Genomic DNA, 20,606 nt, shown 5'->3' on the forward strand with positions numbered 1-20,606 from the left:
AGATCATCTTTCATAAAGAAAGAAAAAGTCAAGTTAACATTGGCAAGGGGACTATTATGGAAAGTAGCAGGTAGTGTCCAAGGACGGTTTAACATACATAGAAAAGAAGCGGTTGTTACTAAAGATGTGTAAATGCACAAACTTTAAAATACCAATTTCCATGTACTGAAAAAACATCTTCAAAAATCATGATTTAGTCGGTAAAAGTTCTTAAACTTGTGCATGCATCAGACTTTTGAGTGACACAGAAACTGAAACTTTGAACTCTTAAAACGGTCATAGCGACACAAAGATGCAGTTATTTAGCATTAAGTGCAAATAATATTTAACTGAAGTACCACCGGGAAAATACATGAAATAGTTTCCTCCACTTATTTTTAAAGTTTTCTTTCGAAACTTTATAAAAATTTGTTCTGTTTCAAGGTTAATATGTTATGAATATCATTATAATTAGAAGGCAGGATTTGACAAGTGATATGGTACAAAGGCTAACGACAATTGACAAATGATTATTGTTGTCCTTAATTTCTACAATTATGAGGTCCATAACTAAAAACATTTCATTATTTGCAAATAATTCAGTAGGTTTGAAGAAGTTTTGATTGTTATGTTTTTATTTAAGTATACACATGACAAGTGTAATACTTCTTTTGTTTATCCAGTTTATGATTAAAATATGTATAAAGGTAATGAAAAGAAATGCACTCACAAATAAATACCTTGAACTAATATTAGCTGTGAATTCTAATATATTGTGATATTCTTTCTGAGTTTATGTATTCTGATAAATACATATGTGTAATGTTATTGCAGAATATTTTTTCATTGAGGCCTAAAAGGGGTTTTCTTTTTTTATATCGATACATAAATAGCCTCACAGCAGTTTTACTTCAAACATGCGCTCACCTTTTCATTAAACACATAAAAATTCAGCCGTTTTATAACTATTGTTACATAAATACGTTAATTACTTCTTAAAAGAGACTTCATGAATAGAAAACAGCAATAAAGAACTGCTCTTCTACTTTGAACTTGTCAATTATACATAAAGCTTTGTTATCATGAATAAAGACCCGGTGAAGAACAGCCATAAAAGCGCTGTTCCTTTGCTTTTGTGTGTTTTTTGTTGTGCATGTACTGATTTTAAGTTATGAATGGAGACCTCATATTCTTTATTTTTCTATTACAATAACTAACTGTTCTTTTTCATAAGCAATCGTGTTAATAGGAAAATAAATAAAAGTGACCCAAAAACTAAAATTGTAAATTCTCATTGTAAAACATAACAGTCTATATTTCATTTATCAACTTTGAAGGTAATTATTTGTTTTGTCCACAAGTGTGTATAACATATGATATACACTATGATTATCATTTATTTCATTATAGCATCCAGATCATTCTCTTTTCCTATTTTACATTTGTTTGAAAATCAATTCATTTAAGGAAACAAATATTTTAAACATTCATAATAATATATTTTTAACTCTGTAACCGTTTACAATCAATTTATTGAGAGTCAGACAACGACTGAAAGCAAATCAATAAGTCTTAATGGTTTATTTAGATGAGGTTTTAGGAATTTTGTCAAATGTGCGGACTCCTTCATTTGTTTCCTACTACATGTATAAAGGGTAAATATTTTGCTCCATAAAACCCTTTTTTTTCCTTTTCATATAAGACTTCAATAGCTCAAAAAAGGTCATTTACCAAAGTTTAAGTAGATTCTAGATATTTTTTCTTTTAATTTGATAATATCATTGATATTATAAGGCAAAAGTCCGAGTCAGACTTTTCATGCAATTTTTTAAAAGTAAAATATCTCGAAAAGTAGCTCCATGACCTATACATATTATAGGCCTATTTTGTTCCTTTACCATTGCTTTTCTGAATTATACATGTAATATTCTTGATGTTTTAAATTTCATTTAAGTACATCCATAAGTATTTGATTACTTTATATTAAAATTAATGTTTTTAAAGATTTTTTTTTGTATTCTTATCACGATATTAATACACGTAATAATAATTTTTAATACCTGTATAATTTACGTTCTCATCAAAGGAGTCATTTAGTTAATTTGTATCACTCTTGTTCACGGTAAATATTTCTGTATACGTAAATATATTAATATATAATAAAGGTACTTGAGGCCTTACTGCTCTTGAGTCTCAAATGCATGGACATATATATCTAGGTTTATTTGTGAAAAGTGAAATTACAAAAATACTGAACTCTGATGAAAATTTTAACGGAAAAGCCCGTATCAAATGGCAAAATCAAAAGCTCAAACAATTCAAACGAATGAACAACTGTCATATTTCTGGCTAGGTACAGGCATTTTTTGTTATATAGAAAATGGTGATTTAAACCTAGTTTTAAAGCTAGCTAAACCTCATATTTGTATGACAGTCGCAACATATTCCATTATATTTACAACGATGTGTGAACAGTTGTAAATCGTAGCTCTCAACCTACCCTCATTGTCAATTTTTAGGTGAAAGTCACGATATTGGGCAAACTTATCTTTTGTATCCTTTATTTCAAGTTCGAACGAATAGATACATTTAACAAAGTCACAAAACATTGAATTATTAAGTGAGAGGACATCAAGAGGATAATGCTAGCTTCTTTTAAGTCGTCCAAAGAAGCTTTGAATGAAGTACGTCTCATATGAGGCAGGGACTACGTCGACAAAAGGTTGGTTACCTGGAAAATGACGTTTGATTTTTTGAAGAAGGTAAAAAACACGTACTCCAAACTTTATCAAATGTGCTGTCTATCAAGAAATCAAGCATGATCATAATGTCAGTTTCAGAGTTTGAGGGTTCCTGTTGGTATCTCTCTATATATATATAACACTTTGAATATTTAAGTTATTTAGTACCACTCAAATGATAACTATTTCACAGTTTTTCTACGAGTAAACCTAATTGCATCAAATTTTGAAATTAAAAAAAAAAGATTTTTAGCGTCTGTAAAACGTCATCTTATTTAATTGTCACTTGGTCGCCGAAACCTATATCATTCGTTTAAAAACCGCCATTAATAACAAAATAATACTTTTTTTTTTTCATTTCAACATAGCATATCATTAAACTTGATGATTTAGTAGTCTACAAGTACACTGTATTCAACTCAAGTGTTCTGAGAACAAGCTTAAGCAATGTTAAACCTTTATTTCAAATATCGTGATGTATTTCAAGTTAATCATAGTTTCGATCTTTTAAAAGACGAGTGAGAGGTTCATTGACCAACTTTTATTATTATTGCATCCGTTCAAAAATATCATTTTATACGACTTTGTTACGTTTTTAGTAAAACTTTATTTATTTGTATTTTACTATTAACTGTCGTTCATCTTGCAAACAACTTTATTTTCTTTTAAGCAACCATACTCATTTGTGCCCGCATTTCATTTGTTATATAAGGTGTTTAAAATGAAAATAAGAAGATTGCGAATTACATGTAAATGTAGAAATACATGACATATTTTTTGAAATGAAAAAGTGGTCAGTTGTGGTATTTTCATTGCTGTCATTCTCTTCCTTTCGATATGTATTTGGTACAAGAAAACAAAGTTCTGTGGATGAACACTGTGAGGAGACGAAAATTACAGATATGGAAAAAGAAGTTTGCCTAATGAAAGAAAATTATAATTCTCTGCTTCAAAGAGTTGTTGGTGACGAGCAAGAAATTGCGTTCCTGAGAGGACAAAAGCAAAAGTTGGAAAATGAACTTGTAAACACTAGGCGGACATTTTCATGCGAAATTGAAAGTTTACACGATATCACTTTACAGCAGAAACTAGAATTGAATGACACAATTTACTCGTGGACTACATTCAATGAAACAACACATAATCTAATTCACAGGGTCAATGTGTAGACAACAAATATTTGCTACCTGGGAGATGCGAAGAGCATATTAATCAATCAGGTACATCTATACATTATTTTCACTGAACTAGTACACATTTTTGTTAATGGGCCAGCTGAAGCGAGCCTCTGGGTGCGTGATTTTTCCGCTGTGTTGAAGACCCATGGTGGCCTTTGGTCGGGTTGTTGTCTCTTTGACACATTATCCCTTTCCATTCTCAATTTTATTTTTTATCATTATGAACGTTTGAGCTTGATTTATTAGGGAGTTTTTTCATATTCGCAAAGGTTTACTTAATGTTGTAATGGGATATGAACAACCGATGGCAGACCGTTCTCATACTTTGTTAAATGTAGTAATATCGTGATTATATAAATGGAAAACTGAATGTCAAACTAAAAAGTACAGGAAGATATCTCTTAAAAATGTTTCAACAAAATCAAAACATAGAAAACATATTTTACATTTTTTTATAAGAAATATTTGAGTCCTAATCTTATATGTCGGTAAATTTGATATTATTTTTTTTTAAATACAAATCAGATGTTCAGTCTAGGTAAACACTTTTTAAAGTATAAGAAAAAAACAGAGGATTTTGTTAATTTAAATAAACATTTTTTTTAATGAATCGCCTTCTTGTCTTAAAATTTGACTATTTGATAAATAAATCTAAACCGATGGTGTTCTGTTTTTTTTTACAACATGGCAGAAGATGCTAATATCACTTTGATGATAAGAGCTAATCATAGATACTAAATTTAAAAATGATTTTCAGTTATACTTCAAATATAAAAAAAAAAGAATAAACTGTTAAGCGTAGTTTATCAGTGTTTCTGTTGTTTCGTTGTTTTCCTCTTATAGTTGATGAGTTTACCTCAGTTTTAGTTTGTAACCCGGACTTGTTTTTCTCTCAATCGATTTATGACTTTCGAACAGCGGTATACTACTGTTACCTTTATTTATCGCAAAATTCTGTGATAAATAGAGAGAAACAATTAGTTACATCTTTTCAAATAAAAGCTAACAATAGTTGACCGATATTCAAATCTCATACATCGATTTAGAATATACGAATCAAGATAAAAATATCTGACAAAGGGTGTCACAAGAACTCCATAAAGAGCAATACGGGTCGACAGGGTAAGAATCTCCTGTCATGCATACATCACCCACAAAGCGAATCCCTACTCAAATGTTACAATCGGAAATAAGACACAATTGGTAAATTTACATATCCGAAAATAACCTGGTATTCTGAATCCCTGCTCGACAGAATAAATACGAGGCAGAGATTGATAGAAATAGAAATCTAAGGTTTTACATATTTTGTTGTAAATTTTAATTCCATATAAACTATCATTACAACTAATGGGAACTGTCCAATTCGTATGAATATAATGAGCCATTGAATAAATTTTAACTTGAAAAATTTCAATTGATATTAACAAACAAAAAGTCCGGTATCTGTCGAATTCGTTATCAAAAAGTGAAATAAAAGGTAAAAATACTACTTCAAGGGCAAAAGCGCCTATAAGGAATCAATTGACAATATCGGCTATTGAACTTGCTTGTAGATCTTATTGTGCTGTTAACAGTTTCTCTATATTTATCCTAAATTCTCGGAAAAACGTAAAATGAGAAAATATGTTTTTCAAGGCAATAACTCCTATAACGGGTCAATTGACAAATTAGTTACTATAAATATGTATTAATAAGTTGACTTATTTGTACATCTCAATGATCTTAACATTTCTGCTGTTTACGGTTTCTGTCTTTTAATCATAGCTTCTGCAAAATATGCAAATATGGTAAAAAAAATGTTTTTCTAGGGCAAAAAAAAACTCCTACTTGGGGTCAATTGACGATTTGGCAGTTATGACTTCTTGTGACATAAAAAGTCATTTTCAGTCTATGAAGCCCATAACTCCTGCACGACAAAAAAGAAAATCGTTCGTATCGCAGTTGTCTTTCTTTTTGTCAAAAGGAACAACAAATTGAAATTAGAAAAACATTGTTTGAACGGGTCATATTTATTGCACGTTTACATTACAAAGAGCCATTTCCCGATATATCAAGGAGCATAAGTCCTGAATGTGGAACTTGGCATGCACTTTGTCATCAGTAACAACATTTTTGAAAAGTTTTGGTTGAATGTGTCAAAGGTATTGCACCAAAAAAGTCCTGTTAACACATATGTCGTTTTATTTGTAATTGATAGATAGTTATATTAACTGCGTAGGAGGCCGGTGAAGACGGGAAGACTCTTGCGCATTTTATTGCTTTAGTAATGACACACTATCATTGGACGATGCACAGGTAAATATGGAAAAATGTCTCCGTTATTTGTTCGTGTATTACTTAAACAAAACACTAAATTTTAATTGACATGGTGTCTGCCATCCGGCCATGTGTTTGTCCTTCTTCAGCATAAATCATTTTCAACCGGTCAGTGGGGATATTGATAGGTGTTTAATCTGATAATGTGTATGTTTCTTTTAAAACTTTTTAAAGTTTTGTTTATAACCAATGTTTGAACTTCTGTCCCCATAATGTACTCAAAATACGTGCACAAATGCATGTGTAGCCGCTCATTCCATTAAAAATTATTTCAAAATTAACGATTATGAGTTGTATGAATATTACAATTACTAGAAAGTGAAGTCAATTTGTTTGAATACGATCCCAGTCAATGTTTACAAACTGACCCTTTCAATGTTCATCTGTAGTAAACTTCGGATCTTTATCTGAATCTCCTCTTAACAGTAAAAATTCACAGTTGCCACTATATATTATTAAAACGTTTTAAAGTGAAAAGTGTTTTAATCACCATCTTGACGATCAAGACCAAACATTAGCTTAACGTCGAGACCCTTGGTTCAATTTTATAAATTGTGGCTGCACTTTATTGTGAATACCTCTTGAAGGTATGTGCACACACTCTTTACTTATCTATGGACAACACCAATAATAATTTGATGCAACTGAGACGAAATTTCTATTCTGAAAATCATCATCTTAGGCATTTATCTATGTTCATAATAGTATGGTACGTTTAGAAAACCTATCATCGTTCCTTTAAAGAATTTGTCGCAACTAAGTTTTTGTCTCTTCCTGCATAATATACATGTATACAGTCTTTTTAAATAGGTTTTGCGATATTTGCATTTTACTTCAATGGATTATGATTTTTAAATAAACATATCGAAATATGAACTTGTGTTTTGAAGAAGGAATGCAGATATCAGAACGGATGGCTTGCAGATATTAAAATAAAGCCAAGTGGTTGACTGAATACAGTCGTACATATTTAGGTTTGTATTATTTTAATTCCTCGCAATAGTGAAGGAAACCACGTTAAATTTGTCAATGAACTAACATTATACGTTGCTATTTATCTAATTGGGGGTAAGGTTTCACATTCCATTTCATAATGTTGAGTAAAAAGATGAACGATATGGGATTTCTGGTTAAATAAAAATCATCCGATGATGGAATGATCGATTTTATGATGAAAAACGGCTTTTGTCAATCTATCTGAGCAAAACGACCATTTACTATCTGAATTTTAGAAAAGTAAATTTAAAACGTATAACTTTTAAACTACAACCTACATATATTTACATAATATTTTATGATTCTCTTATTGGTTTAAAACTTTTCTATTGGTTAATAATCTATTTCTACTGACTCGTAATCATGTGGCACGGTTGAACTGGTGTTGGTTTTATTTAATTTCAATATTCCCCTTACGTATTTTTCGATCAAGGAAGTGTAATTTAGAGAGAAAAACAACAAAATAGGTACAAGAAAAGGACCTGATGCCATAAACACGATATACAGAATAAAAAAACCCACGAAGTATACACTAACACGACCATATAATAAAACACACAATATCGTATTATAAGTTGCTCACTGCCACTGAAAACAAGCTCAAAGAACTTATCTGCTGAAAGGAAAATTAACCGTTCTTCTCTATACTATTGAGGTATGGATGTACAAAAATGTAGGAACTATACTTTTCTAAAAGGTGAAACAACAAAGAAAAAAAAGCATGGTCCTGACAGTTTTATTTGCACATGTAATGTCTTGATAAATACATATCCACCTTTGGCATTCAATTTCTTGGCTTTGTCTTTCTTGATGACGTACCAAATTCATGAATTGTTATTTTCTTTTCATATTCTTTGTTTCTGGCACACATAGCAGTGACTAAGGCTAAAACATATCTGCTTTACTTGCACACAATCCCCCCCGGTCCTGTTGCCTCTGTGGATTTGTTACGTTGACCATTTTCTCTGTCGAAAATATATATTTGACTTGTTATAGACACTACTTCGAAATGTTTTGTGACATACAAGTTTAATAAATAAATTTAGAAATGTGTAGATATGGTGTGATAGTTAATAGGACAACTATCCACAAGAGAGCAAATGTCGTGGAATTTAGCAACCATGTGTCACCAACCGGCCTATGTGCATTTAAGAAGTATGTTTTGACTTAGTAAAACATGTTTTCAGAATAAGGAAATAAGTTTTCAAAAGTATGTTTTATATAGGTTTTTCCAACATAAATGAGTATGTTTTTTTCTATGTTATAATCATATTTTAACTTACTCATATATTTTAAATCTTAATCGTTTGTTTGTGTGTAATCTACTTTTGTTTTTATTTTCTAATAATTTGATCACATACATATTGATTTGTTTACAACTTTATTGCGGATATACAACTTACTGTTGGTTTATATCCTTAGTATATCCTTTTTTAGATTTCAATCCTTTCCCTTTACCTCTAGCCAATGTAGAATAAACAAACACATACATCCGCACAGTAAAACTCAGTTTAAAAGATATCCGAGTCCGATGTCAGAATATGTAACAGAAGAAACTTAGCAAAATGACAATAAGACATAAATAAACAAAGGACTACTAGCAGTTACTGACATGAGTATTGCTACACATTTAACATGTTACCAATCCCCTATACTTTATAACGCACATTCAATTCTACTTAATACATATAACATGTATTACTTAATAAAAAAATCCGCTCAACTAACGTAGTTAAATACTACTTGGGTGTACATACAACCATACCATAATAGTATCAACTCACAAAAACAAGGAAGCTATTAAACCAAGAGTTCCAAATGGTGAAGTTGAAATCATTTTTATGTAAACTTTACAGACGCCATCACGAATTATTTGACCGTTATGGAATAACCGTTTCACAAACGATATCGGTTATTTCCGTTATGTCGCAACAACAATCCCCTTCCCTTTGTACGAATATGACCTCCCTAATTAGACTATTCGCCGGGTTTGTAATAACACGGATAACACGACGGCTGCCATAAGTGGTGCAAAATCTGTTTTCCCTTCCGGAGGACATGATATCACCCCCAGTTTTTGGTGGGGGTCGTGTTGCTTAGTCCTTAGTTTTCTATGCTGTGTATTGTTTTTTATTGTTTGTCTGTTTGTTTTTTTCTTTTTTAGCCGTGGCGTTGTCAGTTTATTTTCGATCTATGAGTTTGAATGTCCCTCTGGTATCTATCGCCCCTCTTAAAAGTAATTATCATTTCAAATATCTGGATAATAAAGAATGTGTACGTATAAAAAAGAAGATTGGGTATGATTACCAATGAGACAAGTATCCACAATATGACACAAAAATTAACAATTATAGGTCCTCGTACTGCCTTCAACAATGAGAAAATTAAAGCCCATACCGCATAATCACTTATACAAGACCCCAAAATGACAAATGTAAAACAATTCGTTAAGAAAACTAACAGCTTTATATATATACAAAAAAATGAACGAATACAAACATGTAACACATCAACAAACGACAACCACTGAATTACAGGACTTTTGGCAGGAAAATATAAAGACTGTGGCGGTATCAAACATGATAAGGGACTCCCTATCCTTCCCCTTACCTGATACAGTGGTGTAACTGTTGAGTAAATCATAAGAACGAACTATAAAAATCAGTTTAAAAAGGCTTACACTTGTATTTTTGTCCATCTGATTAGTTAAGCCTTTTTCAACTGATTTCTATAGTTCGTTCTTATGTTGCACTGTTACACCACTGTCCCAGGTTAGGGGAGGTTAAGAATCCCGCTAACATGTTTACCCCGCAAAATTCTAGAATTACAGTTTATATTTATAATATTCTTTTGTCTTATATCTTAATAAAATAGATTGTTTTTAATAATCAAAATTAAATATCATTGCCAATTACGACAATAGGAAGAACTTCAATCTCGATGCGCAGTTGGCGCGAAAATTGGAACCCGCGAGTCCCCATAAGCATTTCAGGTGACACAATAGTTTATATGTCATTAATAGCTGTTAATTGATACTTTTATATTTATCATTTTGAAAGGTAACGGGGGAAAAATGAACCACGATTTAAATGGAAGTTTGATCAAAAGGCATTGCAAACGGAGCTGTTAAAACCTCCACTTCCTGCATATTTCTAAATCATCATATATTAAAGAAACAAAATATGAAGATATCATGTGTGTTACATCCATAGGATCAGAGTTATTTTAATGATGTTATAAGGTAATGTTTAAAAAATCTAGCATTCAAAATTGATAATAAAAGATAGAATAGTGTTAATTACAAAACGATCGAATGGTTATGCGGCTCCTTTTTGAGATTTAAAAAAAAAAAAAAAAATGACTCGAACTAATTAGTATAGGGATGCAAATGCAGAATATATAAAACAAAGCTAAGATATATTTCAAAATAGAATAGAATTATAGATTACCGATATTGTTACAACCGATGATTGGTGCACAACAATATAATTATAACCTACGTTATCGAATTTGTTTTAACCAGAATATGAAAAAATGTTTTCTTATTTGCACCAATCGATCTTAGCTAACCTTTTTCTACCAATTATACAATCAAATAAAAAAGATACAGATTCCGTCAAAAATCATAAAATCAGATTTCCCTATAATACATGTTTACTTATCTTACGTGGTAGAGATTTTATAGATATTCTCAAGTTATCTGTGATTATCCAGATTTTACGAACAAACACTCAGCATGACTGTTTTTTCAAAGTAATTATCAGCATTAATGTAATGAATTTATAAAATTAAAAAATTAAATATACTAGTGAACAAAAGAAACTATACACAAGATTGAACTACAATTTATCATAAAATTTGATAAATAGAAAAACGGTTAAATAATCCTATAAACAACATTAACAAAGAAAAGAATATGATGAAAAGACTCTGATCAAATCGGAAAATTAGAAAGTTACGTATTATTGAACACAGGGGTCAAATTTATTTTGCGGAAAATAATGTTAAAAGCCGGCAATAATTTCGAAGATGAGAATTAAGTATTCAAATATCGACAAAGGCATTCAAAATTTGAAGCAGACCATGTCTAAGTTTAAATGTTTTAAGTTCAAATATCGGTTTTTTTAATTTTTTTGGGAAAATACGATTTTTTGGAAATCACAAAAATTCCTAATTTGTTTTTCGAGTTTTTGCATTGCCTTAAAAATCAATGATTTTGATAAGAAATAACACCCTGTAAATATTAGACCGAGAGGGCAATTATTTAACTCGGTACAGTGTGTTCAATTTTAGTATATATATATATATATATATATATATATATATATATATATATATATATATATATATATATATATATATATATATATATATATAAAATGCATTGCCTCGTATTGTTTCTTTTTATTACTAGTATACTAAGTATATAAATTGAAGGCTACACCATTGCAAGCTGAAGATCATGATCCTAATTAATAATTTAAGTGCAGCAGAACAGGAAAACTATAATCACGATATTGAAAGGTGAATGAGTTGAGATGAGTGTTTATTTTAAGTACACCCTTAAATTACAAAGTCACAATCTACTGAATGAAATAACCCGGATGATGTTAAATGTGGTATTGTTTTAGAAAGAAGAATTGGATGAATTGAACAAAATGTGGTTGTTTGTATTTACTGTACTGTCATATATCGGTTTCGGTTTTTTTTTAGATGTCAGTTCCAGGAATGCTGAATTAATAAATGCAGATATTGTGAAGAGAATTGACGCCACAATGAAAGCACTGGCCAGCAATTACCACAATCTTCTTATAACAGTTCAGAATGACAGAAGTGAAATTGATACTATGATTAAACAAAACCAAGGTTTAAATCAAAGGCTTTACACAACTGTGGACAAAATGGAGAAATTAATTACAAATGAAGAATTCTTAAATCAAACGATCCAGGCATTACAAACACTTACTTCAGAACAGCAACGTGAGTTAAATAAAGAAAAATCCATGTCTAAAAAAATGGAAAGCAATTACAGCGATCTACTTTTTAGAGTTAATCGCGAAGTTGATTTTCTGAAAGATCAAAACCATTATTTAGAACAAAAGCTTAATAGCACTGTGGAAAAAATGGAGAAACTAATGTCGGAAGAGGATACCTCAAGTCAAAACATCGTGGCTTTACAAAACATTACTTCACAACAACAACGTGATTTAGATAAAGAAAAATCTAAGTCCATAACATCGAGGGTTTCCGTGGGATCCTCTTTGATTTTATTGAATAATTCTTTACAAGAACTGACACATTCCACAAATATTGGCTTTACAAATCTAAACGGCAACAATTTAAAGGAAAAACAATTGCTTAGAGAAGAAATGAGGAAGTTCGAGAAACGGATAAAACGAAGGATTAAAAAAAGGCTTGACAATACAGGTAGGTGTGTTTACGTATATTATGTGTACATACCCCCATTTTTAGTAGTATTATACGTGTATCTGGTAACTTGAAGTATATTATATGCAGAATTGTAATGTTAATTTAAAAACAACCTGAAGTATTCACACACAAACATAGATAGCAGTTATCCAGGGATGTCATCTGGATAATTATCAAATATATACCACAGTTCAGTTTTGTATCCTTTTCTTTTGGTATGTTTTGTTTATTGTCATCACGAAACAAGATTGGTACATTTGTGTAACAAAGTCCTTATAATTGAATGACATAAAATTGTTTTAACGTTAATTAAGCTCAAATGAAAAATTGTTTTATTGTCCTATTTGCGATTAATGTAAGAAAACTCCGATAAACCTTTCCCATCATTTCATTATCATGGGAGATAATCTTCATATAAAGTCTTTTTTCAAATTAATCATATAATTTCTATTCATAATTCCTCACTAAAGCATTTGATATAACTTTGAAGTTCCCGGAATAAAGTGGTGCTTATGGTGTTCTGTTTAAGTGTTTGTGCGTATATGTATCTTGCGTATTTTTGTGTAAGGGTTTTACAGCATATATTTATTTGTCTTTTAAGAATGAAAATGCACTATATAAGGCAATTTGTAGGCTTCATTTGAAATCTGACATAATTATATACAACATATGGCATATTAAAGTAGCAGGATCAATGCTGTTGTCGGTTATATGATGTGGAGGCAATTTAAAAAAAAGTGCATTCTTGACAGCAGAATGACTACAGGTGTCTATTAACACGTGCTTTTCACCTGAAACTGTATCTGCCTGAGTCGAACGCACTGTAAAAGTAATTGTCCTCACTTATTAAAGGATCATGTAAGGGAGGCCTTGAGAACGACCGTTATTTACCATGCAAGTCGGTTTTTTCAGTTCTTCTTCTTCTGATGATGGAAGTTTATAACAACCTTGACTGGCTAAACAGCCCTAGCACGGGCGGCATTTAATTTCTTCGATGTAATTAAATGAGATTTAAAATAACTATGAAAGGTTCTTAATATTGGTAATAACAATTTTAAACGTTTCAAAACAAATTAATATAATTATATTTAAACATCAAGGTCTTGAATAAACCAATAACAAAAAAAACTGAAATCTGTTGAATTGATAAAAGAGGGACGAAAGATACCAAAGGGACAGTCAAACTCATTTGTAATTATTTAAAATCAAATCAAATAACTATACGTACATATAAAATTATGAACCTGTTCAAGGTAGACAATACTCGCAAACCTTCAATTGTTTTTTTTCGAATTGGAACATAGTTTAAAGGAATGTCACTCGTGCATACAAATGACACATCAATAGAATTAATTAATATCGCATTCGTGTTCCATCTTCAATGAACATTATAAATTATCAAAAGTTTTTAATCAATAGGATAGTGACGAATAATGAATGCTTAACCACAGTGAAGAATATTTGTTTGAAATTTTCTAAAACTTACTAAAAAAAATACTCGAACTACTTGACTTTCATTGCTCACAATTTACATGTTTACACAGTAACATGATATAGCAGTTAAAGATTATTTGCTTATAACATAAATTGCAATACAGATAATACATTGTAGTATGCTTGAATCAACTTACCCAAATACAGATTTGTTAAACAAATTCCAACCAATTTTACACAATTTGTTTATTTTATTTTTTTACAATTACAGTTATTCTGTAAAAACTAATTTTCTGAATGCTATGCATATTTTTATTTTGATGAAGTGAACAACTTTCAAAACTAAGCTTATAGTGTCTATTAATAAACATATATTCAGATTCCTGGTTTTGAGCCCATTTTTTAAGTTGGTCCAAATTAGAGTACGATATTAAACAGCGTTTGATTTCAACCAAAATTGAATTCTTGCGTTCTTTGGTATGCTGATTCCAGCAATGTTTGACTGTTAAATCATATCTAATTGTAGAGAACTTTGTCATCACTTGCTTTTTTTTTATGAAGTTAACTCCTTTAATCAGATACTAATCTATTTTTGTTATAGTATATTTATATATCATTACATTTAAAAGTGTTGACATTGATAAGTTGCAGATCTGCATTTCTGTGTGACAAATGAAAGAAATAATATTTGGAACTATCAGTTATATTTGATTATACTTTGAAAATATACATTGTGTTACATCATCTTGAATTTAAGAGAGTTTTTAATCATAATTATATAATGTTAGAGTAGAATGTTAAACCATATTTCTGTCTAAAGAGAAATATTACAAACTCACTCCATGATCCAGTTATTATAAAATCTTTTTAAGACATGCATGCGTGTTATAAAAGTAGATGTAACGGTTGTTATTTTGTATTTTATTTTTGTTGTGTATGTTATTGTTCAATACTTACATGATCCTGGGGTTGAGATTTAAAAATATGATTTTCATTATTAATTAGATAAATTTTAGATATTCAATTACAATCAAAATTCAGAGATGTTTCAAGCTTGAATAGTGTGTCCATACTTACTCTACTGTTCATGATTCGACCATTAAAGGAAAATCCGGTTTGCTGTCACTCGACAGCCTCTTGTTAGAAATTTCCCTGTGACGTCACTTTTGTGGCGTTGATACAGATGTTTGACGGACAGTTCGCGGTTCTGTTGTGTTTTGTTTTTTTGTATGATGACCTATGTTGTTTTTGTGTTCGTTATTATTCTGTGTTAAGCATGTCAAAATGTACTATTGTATTGTTTATTCGTCTATTTTTTCTTTCCTACATGTTCTTGAATTTATTTTTTACTGTATTCCTGTCATGTAATGTTATCATTTTAGTGGTATATTTAACATTGTCATAAAAGCAAGCTACAAAACCAGGTTCAACCCACCATTTTTTTTTAAAATGTCCTGTACCAAGTCAGGAAAATGGTAGTTGTTATCTTATAGTTCGTGTCTGTGTATGTTGCATTGTCGTTTGTTTTTGTTGCACTTTAGTGTGTCTGTTGTGTCGTTGTTTTCCTCTTTTGTTGGTGCGTTTCACTCGGTTTTAGTTGGTAATCTGGATTTGTTATCTCTCAATCAATTAATGACATTAGAACAGCAGTACACGGCTGCTGCCTTTATTTTCTAGCTCGGCAAAAAGAGTCAGATCATAATCTCAAATTACTTAGTCAAGAAATACTATAGTATACCGTAGTCCGTACGTGCTTCTTTTCGTCTGTCAACAAAACATTAGCGCAGGAGGGAATTGAAAAATGGGCTTATTATGTTGTACTCATACACCACTGTCCCACGTTATGAACATGTTGAACCCATCTGTTGACCATTCGTTGGTTCATGTCTGTCATACAAGCTTTTTGTAAATGTTTTGGATATTAATTAGGTCCTTTTTTCTCAATTAAATGGTTTTATATGTTTCATGTCGAGACCGTGTATTGCTGACTATACATCAATTGTAGGTTTTTAAAGATGATAAATTTGATGTTGGATCTTTGCCTGCAACAAACATATATTAACATACTTTTAGTATCACAAACCTTCAATTTAGTTTTTTTCTCCATTCAATTATTGATTTGAAAAAGTTTTATGTTTTAAGCTTCATAAAAAAATCGAAATATTTATCCGTTTTCCCTTACGACAATTTAATAATGAAACAAATAACAAAACATAATGATTTTTTTTTTTGTTTAAGGATTAATTAGTACAAACACAAATGAACTTTCTTTCGAGATCAGACAATGTTTTAGTTTAACGGTAACTTGTTGCTGTGGACGTTTCGTCCCCGAGGGTATTATCAACCTAGTAGTCAGCACTTCGGAATATCAATTATATGGTATTTTTTATAAATTTCCTGTTACAAAACTTTGAATTTTTCGAAAAACTAAGGATTTTCTTATCCCAGGATGGGACAACTTTTTGGAAATTTGGGTCCTCAATGCTCTCCAACTTTGTACTTGTTTGGCTTTACAACTATTTTGATCTGAGCGTCACTGATGAGTCTGGTATAGACGAAACGCGCGTCTGGCGTGTTAAGTTATAATCCTGGTACCTTTGATAACTATTAACTACTCCATTCAGAGAATAACAAAACGCCAAAACTGGTATGAGAAGATCGAAATAACTAAAACAATTTTCTATTTGCCTTAACTTTTAAAAGCTTAGTTATAGTGAACAAAATTTAGAATGTAATCGAGATCTTGAAGTCAGTCCTCTGCTTTGCTTTTTTGTAATGCAAAAATCTTTTGAAGATTTCCCTTGGGCCCCTTTTTCCAATCATGTAATAACATATTTTGTATGGTGATAGTAGTTGATATCAAACATGTCAAAGGACGGTAACCATGTTAATGTATCAATTTAGTTAAAATGTACTCGTCATACCTTTACTGTTTTTGTTTATAGTTTGATTACCCCTTCGATGATATATTTGAGAGCTGTACGCCTACATATTTTGCGCAATTTGTAATTAAGGTAGTTACATGTACAAAATATTTTTAATCTATTTTTATTGTTAAATCATCAGTTTGCAAAAGTTTCTTAAAAATGTAAATCTTACTAAGAAATGAACACCCTGATATGTACCGTGTGATGTTGGATACCGATTACGTTATTACAAATGTTCTAAGTAATGTGATTGATAAAAAACAATCCAAAAAGCATCTTCAGATATTCTGAGGAAAGCATATTATCATAAACTTATCATCTATAGCTAAGAGTACGTGAAACTCTGCTTAGTGGAAAAGGTACCAAATTTTCTAAAAAATTATCTCGAAACACCACTGTTTATAACACTGTTTAAAAAACAACTTTATTCTCTAAAGTATCCTTTATTTAGAACAAAGTCCTCGATAAAAACAGTTTTATTCGAAAGTTTCATTCTGTTCATTGAACGAAACTGTTTAGTAATATGTGATTGATGCTGTTACAAATGAAAATATCGAATTCACTCGCAATATAATTCTTACTATAATTTCATTTAAATTCCTTGTTGATAAAAAAAAATATAAGTGGTTCGGTGGAAGAACCTTGTAATGTAATGTGTGGTGTAGATAGCTGTATACGGTATCGCAAATATTGTGTTCCAAATACTCATTTTTACGGAAACAATGAACAGGAAATAGTAAAGTAAATAGTAATGTTGTAAGAAAATCACAGTCCTAAAATTCTTTTTCACTGTATAATTTTGTTTAACGTTATGGTTTTAATTTGATGATATATGTTTAATTTGATAGTTGATGGACAATGGAGCAGTTGGATAGATACACCTTCCAGTGTAACATGTGGTGTTGGTTGCCGTTTGCGGTATCGCGAATGTTCAAATCCTTACCCTGAACAAGGCGGGAAAAAATGTGGAGGAAGTAGAAATAAATATGTCAAGTGCCTGCAGTATGACCCTTGTCCAGGTAACAATTTCAATAATAGATCAGTCACAAATATAGTGGCAGTTAAATATTCGAACACTTTATACGTAATATGTATGTGGAGAAAATATTTTATTTAACGCTGGTATAACATCACAGCGATGCACAAGTCAATCATATCAATTATGTATAAATAGAATGTAACTGTTGGCAAAACTTTCACATACTATTAAAGTGTTGCAATCAAACTTCTGTCTGCTGCAATTTTCGATCTAGCAGGAAATCTACTATTTTTTGGCAGAAATAGTAGGTTTTCTGAAAAATAAAATACGATTTCAAAAACCCTTATCTACTCTCCTAGAAGTTCCTAGATAAGCATGGTGCGGTAGGATAATTTTGTTTCTAACTTTGACAGTGTATTCGAGACTCGTTCAAAACGTTGGCATTTCAGAAAATTGTATTGCAAACATATCCTATTTACTTTTTGCTTTTTAATTCAGGATATATTTTAAGAATTTTAATAAAAAATTGTAGTGCATGGAGCATGGAGTGTTTGGAGCGAAAACACATGCAGTGTAACATGTGGTGTTGGAACCAGATTACGATCTCGCAACTGTTCTAATCCACATCCTCAATATGGTGGGAACAACTGTACAGGCAACAGTACAGATCATGTCACATGTACTCAGCCTAACAAATGCCCAGGTAAATGTTTGAATGAAAGATTATTTAGAGGTAAAGAGGAAGTTATACATTTGAAATTCTAAAATCATTGACAGTACTAGTTTACCATATATTTGTGAGATAATAACATCCCAATTCTTAATTAAGATAATTCAAAGGTAAACGGAAAGTTCAACATTGGTTTGAAACAATGTACACTATTTATATGTTAGCTGGAATAGATATCACATTCATATCATCAGATCTTTTGCCTAGGTCACACATTCACGGATCAGACGCGGGACTAGCTACGGATACGATCCGGCATCATTTGTGGCAATCTGTATTAATTCGTATATATCTGTAGTGTTGCCTTAGTCATACGGAGTAGATTATGGTAGTACTTGTATATCCTTGACAATTTTTGAACATGCGCTATATTTGACCACGGATCAAACGACCGTAGTAACTGCTTACTAGACATGACCAGGATATTGACGAACGAACGTAACTCGATGAAGGAACATGATAGGAACGGTAATTGTATGTTTAAAAAAACGAACTTTAAACTTAAAGATGTTATTTTTTGGATGGCATGTTATCATGGTAATAGATAGAAACGCATTATAAATATACCGATATTAAAAAAGTGTTCATAATATAAATAAAAGGCGTACGATAATATGCGGTGAACATTTTGACAGCACAATGAAATTTCTCACATATAGGATTATTCAAGATCACCAACGACTTTTGCAATGAATAAGCAAATACTATGTTGGATTTTGATGATTTGAAATAATTTATAAACGTATAAGATTATTAAATAACTGTTATCGGATCGTATGTTTGCTCAATGTTTTTCATTTGGTATTCAAGTTTCACCACTCCAGAAGAACCCTGGCTTGTAACAATTCTGTTAGGGTATGCAGGTAGTCTGTTGCAAGGATAAAATTTTGTCGCTATCCAATATACCCTCGTTTGTCAATGGGATATTTATTGGTAATTTGTTCTTGTACTAAAAGTGCATTAACTTTTTGCCACTGGACGTTGAGCAACTAACAATGAATTATTCAACCAATCAGGTTTCAGACATAAAAATCTATCAGTTTACAAAAACAATGCCTGCAGTATGTCCCTTGTCCAGGTAACAATTTCAATAATAGATCAGTCACAAATATAGTGGCAGTTAAATATTCGAACACTTTATACGTAATATGAATGTGGAGAAAAGATTTTATCTTACCTCCTATACATTTCTATGAATATAATTGGTTAAAAGCGTCCGCGTGGAGACCGTGTATATTCCATATTAGGTTAATAGGGAGGCGGGGCTAAGTTAATGCACGGTTAATACTGGTGTTACGTCCCTTTATAAAAACAAAACGGTACTGCGAAAAAATCTGAACGGTTTCAACAGACGAAGAAATTGATGATGAAGTTTGAAATAAATTCATAAAACACATTTAAACCTAACAACTTGTTATTCTTGGCATCTGTTTTTGTAGGATCAATGGAAGTAGTTTCTTAATACTAACGGTATTGAAGACTGGCTCATTTTGATAGGTCACTAGTCTAAATTTCACACGTTAATATAGTCGGTAAGATAAATTCGTTACATAATGTGCTAGTGACGTAATACGGTATATATGGGGTAAGTAAATTCTATATGGGGATTCGAGCTTCGCTCTCACCCCATATGGAATTTACTAACCCCATATATACCGTGTTAGATCACTAGCACACTATGTAACTAATAATATTTAACGTTGGTATAACATCACAGCGATGCACATGTCAATCATATCAATTATATATAAATAGAATGTAACTGTTGGCAAAACTTCCACATACTAAAAGAGTTGCAATCAAATTTCTGTCTGCTGCAATTTTCGATCTAGCAGGAAATGTACTATTTTTTGGCAGAAATATAAGGTGTTCTAAGAAATAAAATACGATTTC

The 20,606-nt window shown here is 31.0% G+C and overlaps 1 protein-coding gene across 1 annotated transcript in view; it reads left to right on the plus strand.

Annotated features, from left to right (window-relative positions):
- LOC139500147 (uncharacterized) overlaps positions 1–20,606 on the plus strand; it is a 100,294-nt gene that overhangs the window by 60,899 nt on the left and 18,789 nt on the right. The window contains exons 6-7 of the mRNA XM_071288886.1: positions 17,853–18,023; positions 18,516–18,686. Coding sequence (XP_071144987.1) covers positions 17,853–18,023; positions 18,516–18,686 — 342 coding nt within the window. The remainder of the gene's footprint in view (positions 1–17,852; positions 18,024–18,515; positions 18,687–20,606) is intronic.

The sequence above is a fragment of the Mytilus edulis genome, chromosome 13, assembly GCF_963676685.1.
Source record: "Mytilus edulis chromosome 13, xbMytEdul2.2, whole genome shotgun sequence".
NCBI classification, from domain to species: domain Eukaryota; kingdom Metazoa; phylum Mollusca; class Bivalvia; order Mytilida; family Mytilidae; genus Mytilus; species Mytilus edulis.